Here is a 13,815-nt window from a genome sequence, read left to right as displayed (position 1 = left end):
ATGCTGTAAGGTTCAGAGAAATAGGAGTTGATGGGAAGGGTGAGGGCAGTAACAAATTGAAAATACTTTATATGAATGTACGAAGCACTAGAAATAAGATGGATGAGGTTGAGGCTCTTTTGGAAATGGGCAAATACGATATTGTGGGGATAACTGAGATGTAGCTTCAAATGGACAGGGCCTGGGAAATGAATATTCAAAGCTACACATGCTATCGTAAGGACAGACTGATGGGCAGAGGGGATGGGGTGGCCATGTTGGTAAGGGATGATATTCAGTCCCTTGCGCGGGGGGACCTAGAATCAGGGGACATAGAGTTAGTATGGATAGAGCTGAGAAATTCTAAGAGTAAAAATACCCTCTTGGGAGTTATCTACAGGCCCCCAAACTGTAGTCTGGATGTTGGGTGTAAGTTGAATCAGGAGCTGAAATTGTCCTGTTGCAAACATGTTACTACAGTTGTTATGGGGGATTTCAACATGCAGGTAGACTGGGAGAATCAGGATGGTATTGGACCTCAAGAAAGAAACTTTGTGGAGTGCCTCTGAGATGGATTCTTAGAATAGCTGGTGCTGGAGCCTACCAGGGAGAAGGCAATTCTAGATCTGGTATTATGCAATGAACCAGAATTGATCAGGGACCTCGAAATGAAGGAGCCATTGGGAAGTAGTGACCAAAATACAATAAGCTTCAATCTGCAATTTGAGAGGGAGAGGGTATAATCGGAAGTGACAATATTTCTGTTGAATAAAGGGAACTAGGGAGTTATGTGGGAGGAGATGGCCAAAGGTGCAATACCTTATCAGGGATGACAGTGGAGGAACAATGGCAACTATTTCAGTGTATAATGCAGAAGATGCAGGATCGGTTCATTTCAAAAAGGAAGAAAATCTTAGGAGGAGGCGTGGGTGGCCGTGGCTGATGAGGAAAGTTAAGAAACATATAAAGTTAAAAGAGAATAAGAATAACATAGCAAAGATAAGTGGGAAACAGAGGACTGGGAAGCTTTTAAAGAACAACAGAGGATTACTAAGAAAGAAATACGCAGAGAAAAAAATGAGGTACGAAGCTAAACTGGCCAAAAATATAAAAGAGGATAGTAAAAGCTTTTTTAGGTATGTGAAAGGCAAAAAAATGTTTAAGACTAAAATTGGGCCCTTGACAACAGAAACAGGAGAATATATTATGGGGAACAAAGAAATGGCAGAAGAATTTAATTGGTACTTCAGATCTGTGTTCACCGGGGAAGATGCAAGCAATCTCCCTGAGGTAACAGCGGCTGAAGGACCTGAACTTAAGGGAATGTATATTTGCCAGGAATTGGTGTTGGAGAGACTGTTAGGTCTGAAGGTTGATAAGTCCCGGGGCCTGATGGTCTACATCCCAGGGTACTGAAGGAATCATGGATGCATTGGTGATTATTTTCCAGAGTTCAATAGATTCGGGATCAGTTCCTGCGGATTGGAGGGTGAGTAATGATATACGACTTTTTAAGAAAGGTGAGGGAGAGAAAGCCGAAAATTATTGACCAATTAGTCTGACCTCAGTGGTGGGAAAGATGCTGGAGTCTATTATAAAGGATGAAATTACGACACATCTGGATAGTAATAACAGGATAGGTCAGAGTCAACATTGATTTATGAAGGGGAAATCATGCTTGACTAATCTTCTGGAATTTTTTGAGGCTGTAACTCTGAAGATGGACGAGGGAGACCCAATAGATGTAGTGTACCTGGACTTTCAAAAAGCTTTTGATGAAGTCCCACACAGGAGGTTAGTGAGCAAAGTTAGTGTGCTTGGTATTGGGGGCAAAGTACTAACTTGGGTTGAAAGTTGGTTGGCTGACAGGAAACAAAGAGTAGTGATAAATGGCTCCACTTGGGAATGGCAGACAGTGACCAGTGGGGTACCGCAGGGATCAGTGCTGGGACTGCAGCATTTTACAATATATATTAATGATATAGATGATGGTATTAGTAATAACATTAGCAAATTTGCTGATGATACTAAGCTGGGTGGCAGGGTGAAATGTGAGCAGGATGTTAGGAGATTACAGGGTGACCTGGACAGGTTAGGTGAGTGGGCAGATGCATGGCAGATGCAGTTTAATGTGGATAAATATATGGTTATTCACTTTGGTAGCAAGAACAGGAAGGCAGATGACTAGCTAAATGGAATCAATTTAGGTAAAGAGGCAGTACAAAGAGATCTGGGTGTTCTTGTACACCAGTCAATGAAGGTAAGCATGCAGGTACAGCAGGTAGTGAAAAAGGCTAATAGCATGTTGGCCTTCATAACAACAGGGATTGAGGAAAGAAAAAAGGAGGTTCTTCTGCAGCTGTACAGGGCCCTGGTGAGACCACACCTGGAGTATTGTGTGCAGTTCTGGTCTCCAAATTTGAGGAAAGACATTCTGGCTATTGAGGGAGTGCAGCGTAGGTTCACAAGGTCAATTCCTGGAATGGCGGGACTACCGCTGAAAGACTGAAGCGACTGGGCTTTTATACCCTTGAGTTTAGAAGACTGAGAGGGGATCTGATTGAGACATAAAAGATTATTAAAGGATTGGACACTCTGGAGGCAGGAAACATGTTTCTGCTGATGGGTGAGTGCCGAACCAGAGGATGCAGCTTAAAAATACGGGGTAGACCATTTAGGACAGAGATGAGAAGAAACTTCTTCACCCAGAGAGTGGTGGCTGTGTGGAATGCTCTGCCCCAGAGGGAGTGGAGGCCCAGTCTCTGGATTCATTTAAGAAAGAGTTTGGATAGAGCTCTCAAGGATAATGCAATCAAGTGTTATGGAGATAAGGCAGGAACAGGATACTGATGCAGGATACAGGAGACAGGATAAGGATGATCAGCTATGATCATATTGAATGGTGGTGCAGGCTCAAAGGGCAGAATGGCCTACTCCTGCACCTATTGGCTATTGTCTATTAATTTATGGACGGAATGTGAGAATCGCTGGTTACCAACATATGTTGCCCATCATTAATTGTGCTGGAGATGATGGTGGTGAGCTATCTCATTTTCCTGCTTTAGTCCTTAAGGTGTAGGTACATGTGCAGTGCTGTTTGGAGGAGAGTTCCCGATTTGTGACACAGTAACGGTAAAGCAATGACGATATGATTTCAAGTCAAGATGAAGGAAATTTGCAGATACTGGTGTTCCCATGCATCTGCTGCGCTTGTTTTCCTAGCTGGTATGGGCTGTTGGTTTGGAAGGCTGTTTTGTAGGAGTTTAGCTTAGTTACTGCACTGTGTAAAATGTGTCAATGATACATACTGATATTAGTGGTGAACTCTCTTCGAGCCTGCTCTTGATAAAATTTCAGATTCTCATTCCATTTAATTCTACTTTAGATTTAATAATTTTAAGTGCTTGATTAATTTGGTAATTTTCTTTGCTGTTTCAAAAAGAATATTTAATTAAAAGGAAAAGTTGCCTCTATTTCCTTCTGAGATTTTAATACCTTCTTGATAATGATGGCCTTCCCTGAAGTTTAATTTTTTTGTGTACTTCCCTCCACTTCAGTTACTTTAGACCTCCACGATCGGATTTCAAGTCTAGGGGGCAATTTTTTTAAAGTGAGGGGAGAGGGATTTAATAAAGACAGTAGGGGCATTTTTTTTACACCGAGGAGGAGAATGTAGAATGCTTATAGAATGAACTTCCTGAGCAAGTAGTGGACATGGCTGCAATTACAATGTTGAAAAGATACTTGAATAAGTACATGAATAGGAAAGGTTTGGATGGATATAAGCCAGGAGCAGGCAGGTGGGACTACTTTAGTTTGGGATTATGTTCAGCATGGGCTGGTTCGACTGAAGAGTCTGTTTTCAAGCTGTATGACTCTAGAAAAGTTAGAAAAGATAAAGTCAATGTAGACCCAGAGGACCATGAAGCTGCTCTCACATTACAAGTACTCATACATACAAACTCGATCTTCCCTTTGTAACTGAGCATTTTCATTCATTCAGACCTTTTTTGACGAAAATTTAAGCCAAAATTATAGCATTAGTCTATCTGCTCACTTCACAGTCATCACTTTGAAGACCCACAATTTACTGAAGTCGGTGAAAGATATCAGAATAGGAACTTGGCAAAACAAAATAACTTGAAGTTTCTTGTTATGTATTCCACAGACTAAGCAACCTTTGTGGGAAGTCAGTAATTCTAAATATAAGAAGTCACATTTAACAATGTATTGCCAGCATTAAGAATACCAGTCTGTGGTTGTATCAAACCAATGACATCTGTACTCAATGATAACCAGAGGACAGCAAGTGCAAGTCATAAAGCTAAATAATCCTTCTGTTATCTCTATTGGCTTTGAACATCAATGTGTTTTCAGTATCTGATGCACATATCTCTTTTAGGCCTTATTCTATTCTGTATGCTTGTTGTCATTTGTACGTTGTAGACTTGGGAATTACATTCTTTTTCTTTAACAATGTATTTATTTTGAACCCTCTGTAGCTCTTCCTTAAAAGCCTCCCATTACTCTGATGCTGTTATACCTTCATCTAGCTCTTTGTAGTTAACTATTTCTAAATCACTTCTCAGCTTAGTAAAAATTGAGAAATGGAAACTTTTAATCTTGATCTACCTTTTGGCCTTTTCCTTGACTGCATGAAGTCTAACAATCACAAACATAAAAATATTTTCCTAATAATGTCTATTCCACCTGCCTAGCTTCATTCCCTAAACTTCAACCCTGAACTATCCCTTCCTCTTAGAAAGGACCCGACAATTTGGGGGCACAGTTTTAAAATATATGGGTGCTTCCCTTTAGGAGTCATTTCTTCTCTCAGGATCATTATTGTTTGGAATTCTCTTCACTAGAGAACAGTGATGGCGAGGTCACAGTTTTTAAAGGGAGTGGAGGATTAATGGGACCAGTCAGGGAAATTACCTACTGAACTCCATCAGATCAGCCATGATCTTCGTGAATGACAGAGCAGGCTCAATGGACAGGAAGGCTCCATCGTGCTACTATTTCTTCTGATCTTATGATCTTTTTCAACCTGCTACATAATGGCTAAGGAAGTTCTCCTGAATGCATTTTAAGCATATTATGCCTTGCCCTGTGCCTATTACAGTGAATTTAAACCAGTTGTTATTAGAGTAATGGAAATCCCCTGCAGTTGCAGCTCTGCTGATTCCACACATCTCAGCAATTTGCCTTGATGTTTACCCTATGATGTCCCACCGACTGCTTAGGAATCTATTGTCCATGATAGTGTATTTCTGCTTTTCTTCTCTCTCCTTTGTGCAACTAAAACAGTTTAATTTGCTGGTACTCTGCCATTTCATTTTCCTTGCAGTTGTAATTGTTTCTTCAATCCATGTTGAAACCTTGCCCTTCAGACCTCTTTTGGACACCCTGTAGGCAGCATTGCTCAGTTACCATTCTGGGCTTTATTTAAGCCATACCTCAATAAAAACTATGAAATCATACTTTCATGTGTTTACTTGTATCCTCAGGCCAACTTCCTTATTTCTGAAATTCTCTGTATTGCTATGTAGGTATTAGACACTGACAACTTACTTCCTCATTTATTTTATAACTTTGAATTGTCCTGTTTTATACAGTCTCCCGTTACTTTTTCTCTTTACATTGCCAATTTTGATTATCTCCCTTATGAATTCCACACTCAGATAGCCAATGACTTTCCAGGCTGCTTCAATCTCTCTCACCAGCACAATTTTGATCTCAACCATGTCCAAGTGCAACCCACCTGACGCTGCTCCCAATGACCCTTGCATCTGAAGCCTTCCCTCCTGTGCCATTTCTCCAGCTGCACAGTCATCTGCGCAATCTTCCTAATTTCATAACCATGAGCAGGTAACATCAGGAATAATCAGGACATTACTAAATTTGAGCTTCACAATAATAGTTTCTCTCCAAGCTTCTGTTACTCAGTTACCTCCCTTGACAAGTTATTGGCTTGGCACAAAGAGGGCAAGAGTCAAATCTGTATCAACTACCTTTGCTTTAATTTAGTTAAAATGGACATAACCTAACCCAATGCTGTGAATTGTAACAGCAGGCATGCAGTTCATACAAGTTTAAAATTCATGTGCACACCCACTAGATATGACATTCCCAGAACAGTCAACAAAAATAATGCTAATAGCCATGAAGGGAAGCTCACACTGGTCAGATATTTTATCCCAGGTCTTGGGGTCCTGTCCGAACTTCAAAGTATGGGGTCCATGACTTCACAAAGGCTCCTCTCTGGAATGTTCACGGATGGCACACCGAAGTCCTTCATTTTTTATCCTTTGTCCTTACCTGAATAAACTGTGGTTTCTCATTCTTGTTGATTCTCGGTTCATCTGAGAGCTGGTGTCTTTCCACTGTAGATTCCCTCGAAAGGCACCTTTAGGATGACCTCGGTATTCTTCCATCAAATAAGGATATTCCCCGATATTATCCCTCAAAGTTGAGCCAGCTCAAACTAGCAGGAGCCAGCAGCTATGGTTTGGTCATTTCAGTTCACAGCTACTGTCTTTGTGTGCGAGCAATCTCTAGCCAACAATTCCTAAACTGTTCCTGTGACTTCTTATCCTTTTTCTAGCATTGTCCTTGGATATCAGTATGGTATACAATCTCCAACAGTTCATCATCCTCTGTCAACAACCGAATTACCTCTGCCTGCTGCAAATGAATTTGTCAGAGTGATCTACAAAGAATAGCACTTTTGACCAAATGTATAATTTAACAATACCTGATGCCATTTGTTTGGATATGTCGTCATCTCAAATGACAATTACTTACATTAAAGACACTGCATAAATATAATAAAATTTTTCCAAGGTGTTTTCAAGGATGTTACGCAATTAATTATGATGCAATCCATAGCGGGAGATATTCATTCAGATGATCTCAAGCTTGGTCAATAATGTAAGTTTCAAGATGTAAGTTTCCTTAAAAAAGGAAAGTAAGTTAGAGAGGCAGAGGGATGGGGAGGTAAGTTCTGAGCTTTGGGACTGAGGCAAGTGAACCATGTTCTTGACTAAACATTTTCTGTCTGTTGAAGTTTGGAACATGACATACACAACATCTATTTAATTCTTTCTGGTCTTTTTTTTGTTTCAGACAGGCAAATGTTGTAGTTATATGCTTTGTCCCTAGAAGTACATATCATACATGATCAAAATTGTCAACATGATGTATCAAGCCTCTGGCCGAAGTTCTTTACTGTCTTTCTTTGGAACTGAGGCACAAGCAAATTGTCCCCCCATGGTCTTCAACTTGTCAACATTTTTAAAATCATTTATTAACATATGTTGTGATGGTACAAGTTGCTTTTTGTCTCTTGTAAGTGATGTCATTAACATGTTCAGAAATTAGTTTTAGTTTTAAAGAATTTGACAATTGTGTTCAGTAATCTGGTTGTAATTTAAAGGAGTCGAACACAGTCAATTCTGCATTAGTATAATTCATCAACTCCCATTAAAATGTGTAGTTTAGCTGATAATTTGTTCAGACAAAGTTTAAGATTAGGTGTGTAATAAGAACGTTAGTTGCATTTGTAACCCCTTCATACCCCCCAAACTCCCTAAAAAATCCAATGTTTAACCTTCCAGTGTGTGTCATTCCACAGTATCATATGACCTTGCAGTCAATATTTTTAAAACTGAATCCAAGTTGAAGCTTTTGGTATTTCAGACAGTTCTAAGTCTCAAGTGAATACTTAGGTAAATATAGATGCTTCTAGTCAACAGGTGAATTCAGACATTCTGTTGCCTAAGGGTGGATCAACACAAAACAGTGATAAAATTTGAGTCTACCTGTCGCTCTATTCCACCCTGGACAAAAGAAACACCAAAATCCAGGATGTAATTAGATGTGAATAGATGATATCAACTTTCCATTGTGTTATGATAATCTCCCTCACCCTTGGACACAGGACTTTGAATTTGTAGAAAGAGAAATTATGTATTGCCATTTTCTCTGATTTTAATTCAGCAAGAAGCTACGTTGCAGACTGGCTTCCACTGAAAGACATTGAATGAACCACAAGCCATCAAGACGCTGAGATAATTAACTGAAATACCTCATAAAGTGAACATAAAAGTAGGCAGGCAGACTCTCCAACTTCTCTTCTAATTTCAAGTTCATCTGAAAACTAACCTCTAAGAAAATTGATGTCAAAAAGCCTTACAACCTGCTGAGAATCCTTTGCTTTACAAGGTCCTCTCTTTAGCTTGAAATCATCAGCTTCATCCTCGAGATTGCAGACCTGCTATTAAACAGACCAAAATAATTATAAGCTATAACAGTACATTGTATTTATATGTATCTAATCTTTTTAATGCAAGTGAAACATTGTGTTATTTTGGGGAGTAAGGAAATAAGAATAAGATACTTTTTTTTATTTTTAAACTCATTAGCCTTGCTATTGGAAATACTTAATTGGGATGCACATCATGAGTAAGAAAATATCCAGCCCTTAAATTCAAAACATACTGATCATGGTCAGTGAAGGGAACACACAAGTTTTGTCCAGAACAGGTTGCTGTGTTCACACATCGATGCACCCTGTTACAGTTGTGCATGGTTTGTTACCGTGTGGTATCATAAATATGAATCTTCAGAATATTTGATCGATTGTTAAAGGTGACCTGGTGATAAAAGGTCCCAGGTCAGCTATTTATTTCTAGTTCTGGCCTTTGACGATATACTTAACAAAGAAGACACTGAGCAATCCCTTAAGCTTTGTAGCAAGAGTTTCTGTCAGCTCAAAAGACTCCTGAAAGGAGATAGTTTGAATAAAGTGTATGACAAAATGTATGCGTTATAAGTTAAGTATGTATATTCTAAGTTGCAAGCTCTGTCGTTTTATGCGTTGCTTCAAATGTCCACAGATTCCACCAGTGGTTTGTGCTGAGTGAAATTAGTATGTTTTTATGATAAGTTTGAGAAGAAATGTGTGAAGCATCCGATATGCCATCTATTCCAGAGTGCACTGTGAGCAGCTAACTAAGCAGCATCATCACCTTGAGTTCCCTACCCTAATTGTAACTTTGCACGGTTGGTTGGGGCAAGGAGGCAGGTCCTGAGTCTGCCTTTCCCAGAACAGGGGGCAAAAGCTGTTGGCATCAATGAGATTCGCATGCCAGTCACCTAGCTAAGGTTTCACAATTCAATATAGCAGGAATTAAATCAAAATGCCACTTTCAGACCTTGAGAGGTGATGTCCTCCTGCTGAGTCTGGCATCAGGCCACTCGGATGTGAAAATGCTGTGTAAGAAGGTAAAAGTCGAGTAGTTACTGAGTGACAAACTAATGTCTGATAACTTGTTATAGTACTTCATCCTTCCTAAGCTCCTGTGAAAGTTAAATTAGCTCACCCTGGATGATCTAATTGACAATCAGAAAAAATCTCATAGAAATAATATTTACAAACTCTTGTGCCTCTATCTTAGAAAGACCTGAGTTCAAGTCCCAGAAGTGTGTCATATCAGGTCTGAATGGATTGTCTAAAAAATTTCTATATCAAGTTATAATTTAGAATTAGAATTAGGTTTGTTGTCACTCAAGTACAGGAGTATAGTGAAAAGTTTACAATATCGCCCCTCGTGGTGCCATTTTAACTGCCAAATACCAAGGTACAAGTCTTGATACAAATTAGAGAAATAAAGTTAACATTACTTTACAGTGATTCATAGCATAAGTTAGAAAAATAAGAATTAAAGTTAAAAGGATAAACATTACGGTCAGATAAACACATTACTGATAAATCTGTATTGAAAAGAACATTAAACTGTCAACCATTACATGCCTGTAATGGTGCATGTTGCTATGGGGACTCGGACTCCCTGACCGAACTGTAATACATAACAGTGTGTTTTATAAGGCCATTTCAGAGATGAACAGTTCGTGGATAAGAATCAACTTCAGAAGACAGTTAAACATCAAATTTGCCATTGTAGAATAGAGTAATGTATTGGCGAAGAAAAGGGAGGGTGGCTTGGTAATTTTTGTTCTATTAAAGTTTAATTGTACTTTTTTATTCATACAGCTTCAACAGCCACTACCTGCAATGATGCTGGAGTTCCACAGAATGGAACCAGGAGTGGAGACAGCAGAGAGCCTGGAGATACTGTGACTTTTCAGTGTGATCCAGGTTATCAGCTACAAGGAACTGCTAAAATTATGTGTGTGCAGGTGGACAATAGATTCTTCTGGCAACCTGATCCTCCAACATGTACAGGTACATTACAGAATGAGTAATGATGCCAATCATTCATTTTTACATGTTAAGTTGGTTTAACAATGGAAACAAATATATCACATTATTTAATTGGGATCAATCACTAAAGCAGGTGAATAACATGAGCAGCATGTTCATCTAACCGCAGAGGTGGATTTCCTTTCTCTTTTTGAACGAGTATAACTTTCCTCTGACTTCAACCATGCTGTTCCCATTCGTCTTTTTGAGGGTCAGAAATGACTAGCAAGCAATTGCATCCTGAACCTGCTCCCAGCACCTGAAGCACCTCTAGATAGTGCTATAAATATACTTAGATCATGGATTCAGCCCTTATCTAGACAGATTTTACCTTCAACAACCCTCAGTTCCAGGGAATCTAGACATAATGACATGAAAACATGTCTTGTTAAAAAAATTGGCACTTGGCTCAAGAGATTTTATTAACAGAGTGACCTTCTGACAGTGGGTTGCTCACCTACTTCCTGATCAGTTGTTTCAAAAGTTAAAATTTGAGGTTGATCTGGGGTTGGACTTGAGGTTTGCATTTTTTCACATGGCTCCAATCTATCTATCATTAAGGTTTAATTATTGCACCTTTAAATCGTGATTATATTTTCACTTCCATTTCTCTCAGATGTATAGAAACAACCGGACCTTGTAGTTAGTATCACTGCTCCTCTGTAACAAAGTACTGCTTGAAATACAACAGAAAATCTGCTTCTCCATGTTGATGCCTGAATATTCTGAGGATTGCTGCTCAGTCCAACTTCTCAGCAATGTCATTGTGTTCAATGTTTCTGACTGTCCAATGCTGGATTCTTCATAAATTTGGAAAGCCTTAAAGCAAACTGCTTAAACCCAGTGCTGAACTATTGGGGGGAAATCATAAAACATCTCATTTTACAGTGCTAATTGAGACATTGAAAGTTTTAGGACATTTATAAAGCTTTTCATTATGTTAATGAATGAGTAGGTGAATGCTTTACAACAGGAACATGAATGAGTGTATTAGTGTCTGCATGAGGAAATGGATGAGTGTATGCTTAAGTGGTTAAATGAATGAGTGTCTAAGTAAATGTGTGGACGCATAATGAATGAGGCGTATGGGCAAATGGCTGATGAAATATATGGTGTGAATTCATCGCTGACTGAGTACGTAGATAAACAGGTGAACATAGTAAATGAATAAGGTCTGTAAGTGGAGGGGTGAATGGTTGAATGAATGAGCATCTGAATAAACACATGAATGAATGAAGGAGCAAATTGCTGCAGATGCTGGAAGCTGAACTGTAAACAAAAAAATGCTGGAGATCACTGTGGGTCAGGCAACATGCATGAAGAGAAAGAGTCAACTAGACTCAAAACATTAGCTTGCTTTCTCTGCGTGGATGCTGCCTGAGCTGTTTGCTATCAGCAAGAATTCATAAGATGTCTGAGTGAATGCCTGTTAGTGTGGGTGAGATCCAAAAGAGTTAGCAGATTGGGACTGGTCATTTCAGTTTGTTGGGGTGGCTCAAGGGGAAGGACAGAGAGGAGCTGGGGACTCAGAATATGGTCAGGGACTCAGATGGAGAGCACATGAAGGATCTTGTGCAAGAGACTAAGCAGTGAATTGAGGATTCAGATACTTTATTACATTGGTGTTAGACAAGGATTTTCCCTTCTCACATTTCCTGGCTAACTATGCAGGTAAGTAAATCTGAATCATTTGAACTAACTCAGGGGGACAGAGACTTTATTTGGATGATCCTAGTGTGGAGGAGGACTGCTTGTTGCAAGTTCAAGCATGGATAAGTGAAATGTCTGCATTATACATCTGGTCTCCAAATGGCTGGAGACCAGAAATTAGTACATTTCTTGCGACTGATAAGACCTTACTCTCATACAGTTCATATGTGGGCAAGTATACAAACCAAAGGGAGAAATCCGGATCCTTAACATATCTGCGATGATTATGGCATAGCTATGCCTTATTAGAACTAAGCATGCTATTTGAAGGTAGGTAATAGTCTCAGATAATGTATTCCCCTGTGGGTTGGTAGAATCAATCCTATCAAGTCTTAAATCTAAGATTAATCATTTGTGGATTTGATCAGACCAAATGCAAAGACAAAAATTTTCAGGGAAATACTCCAGATCGAAATTAACTGTAAATAAAAGTTAAAGAACACTTCAAATCACTTCAGTGATGTTGTAATGCACATTGAGCAAAAAAAAATGGCCTCGCTGGCTACTTCAGCAGGCATTAAGAAACAAGTAAAGTGAAGCAAGTATTCAGGCCAGGGTCATACAGGACATTCAGACTCAACAGTTTGGACAGTGAAGCAAATCTGATAGTTTGCCTGGTCACTTTCTGACAGCAACTGACAGACAACTAAATTTGTTGTTTCAATTTTACAATATGCCATGATGCAAGTTGAACATCTTGGAATGTATCAATAGAAAAGTAGTTTCATTGTTCTCCACAACTATATTGCATTTTTTGATGCTGTGAATTTCAATGTGTCCCATACTGTCCATGTGGTCTGATCAGGATATGGCATTCTACAACTTCAATATATCTTTCACTTGACTGGATGAATGTTTTCTCGGTGAGCTGGAAGGTTTGTTTTCAGATATTTCGTCACCGTACCAGGTAACATCTTCAATGAGCCTCCAAATGAAGCACCAGTGGTGTAGCCCGATTTCTATTGATATGTTTGACTTTTCTTGGGGTTGGTGATGTCATTTCATATGGTGATGTCATTTCCTGTTCTTTTTCTCAGGAGGTGGTAAATGGGATACAAGTGAATGTGTTTGTTGATAGAGTTCCAGTTGGAATGGCATGCTTCTAGGAATTCTCGTGCATGTCTCTGTTTGGCTTGTCCTTGGATGGATGTGTTGTCCCAGTTAAAGTGTTGTCCTTCCTCATCTTTATATAAGGATACTAGTGAGAGTGGGTCCCATCCATCTTAGGTCAAGCCAAACAGAGGCACACACGACAGTTCCTCGAAGCATGGCATTCTAACCGGAACTTATCAACAAACACATCAACTTGGGTCCCGTTTACCACCCCCTGAGAAAAAGAACAGGAAATGACATCACCATAGGAAATGATGTCAACACATGAAATGACATCACCAACCCAAGAAAATTCAAACATATAAATAGGAAGTGGGCTACACCACTGGTGCTTCATTTGGAGGCTCACTGAAGATGTTACCAAGAATGGTGACAAAACATCTGAAAATGAGCCTTCCAGCTCAGTAAGCAAACCTCCATCCAGTCTTCCTTCTGCACTTTCACAATTGTGTGATATGTGCTTTTGTTTTTGAGTAGAATTCATCATCGCTCTCACAGCTTACCTTGGTACAGCATAGCAAAAGTTACTGTAGCTAGGTGAACGATCTTACAGTAGCAACAACAACACATTGCATTTATACAGCACTTTTAAAATAGTAAAATATCCCAAGGTATTTTACAGTAGCAAGCAATCAAATCAAATGCATTGTAAATAGAAAACTGGAAAGGGACATAGTAGAATACCAAAAAAAGGCATGCGATCTTTTAAAAGCAAAAGACTAGTGAGGTAAGAAATGAAAACCTGA

The 13,815-nt window shown here is 39.3% G+C and overlaps 1 protein-coding gene across 1 annotated transcript in view; it reads left to right on the top strand.

Moving 5' to 3' along the window:
• LOC132835936 (CUB and sushi domain-containing protein 1-like) overlaps positions 1-13,815 on the top strand; it is a 2,426,762-nt gene that overhangs the window by 1,963,154 nt on the left and 449,793 nt on the right. Inside the window, exon 28 of the mRNA XM_060855058.1 lies at positions 10,037-10,228. Coding sequence (XP_060711041.1) covers positions 10,037-10,228 — 192 coding nt within the window. The remainder of the gene's footprint in view (positions 1-10,036; positions 10,229-13,815) is intronic.

The sequence above is a fragment of the Hemiscyllium ocellatum genome, chromosome 3 (genome assembly GCF_020745735.1).
Source record: "Hemiscyllium ocellatum isolate sHemOce1 chromosome 3, sHemOce1.pat.X.cur, whole genome shotgun sequence".
Taxonomy (NCBI): Eukaryota; Metazoa; Chordata; class Chondrichthyes; order Orectolobiformes; family Hemiscylliidae; genus Hemiscyllium; species Hemiscyllium ocellatum.
Note: the sequence above shows the minus strand (reverse complement) of the source record. Positions and strands in the feature narration are given on the sequence as shown.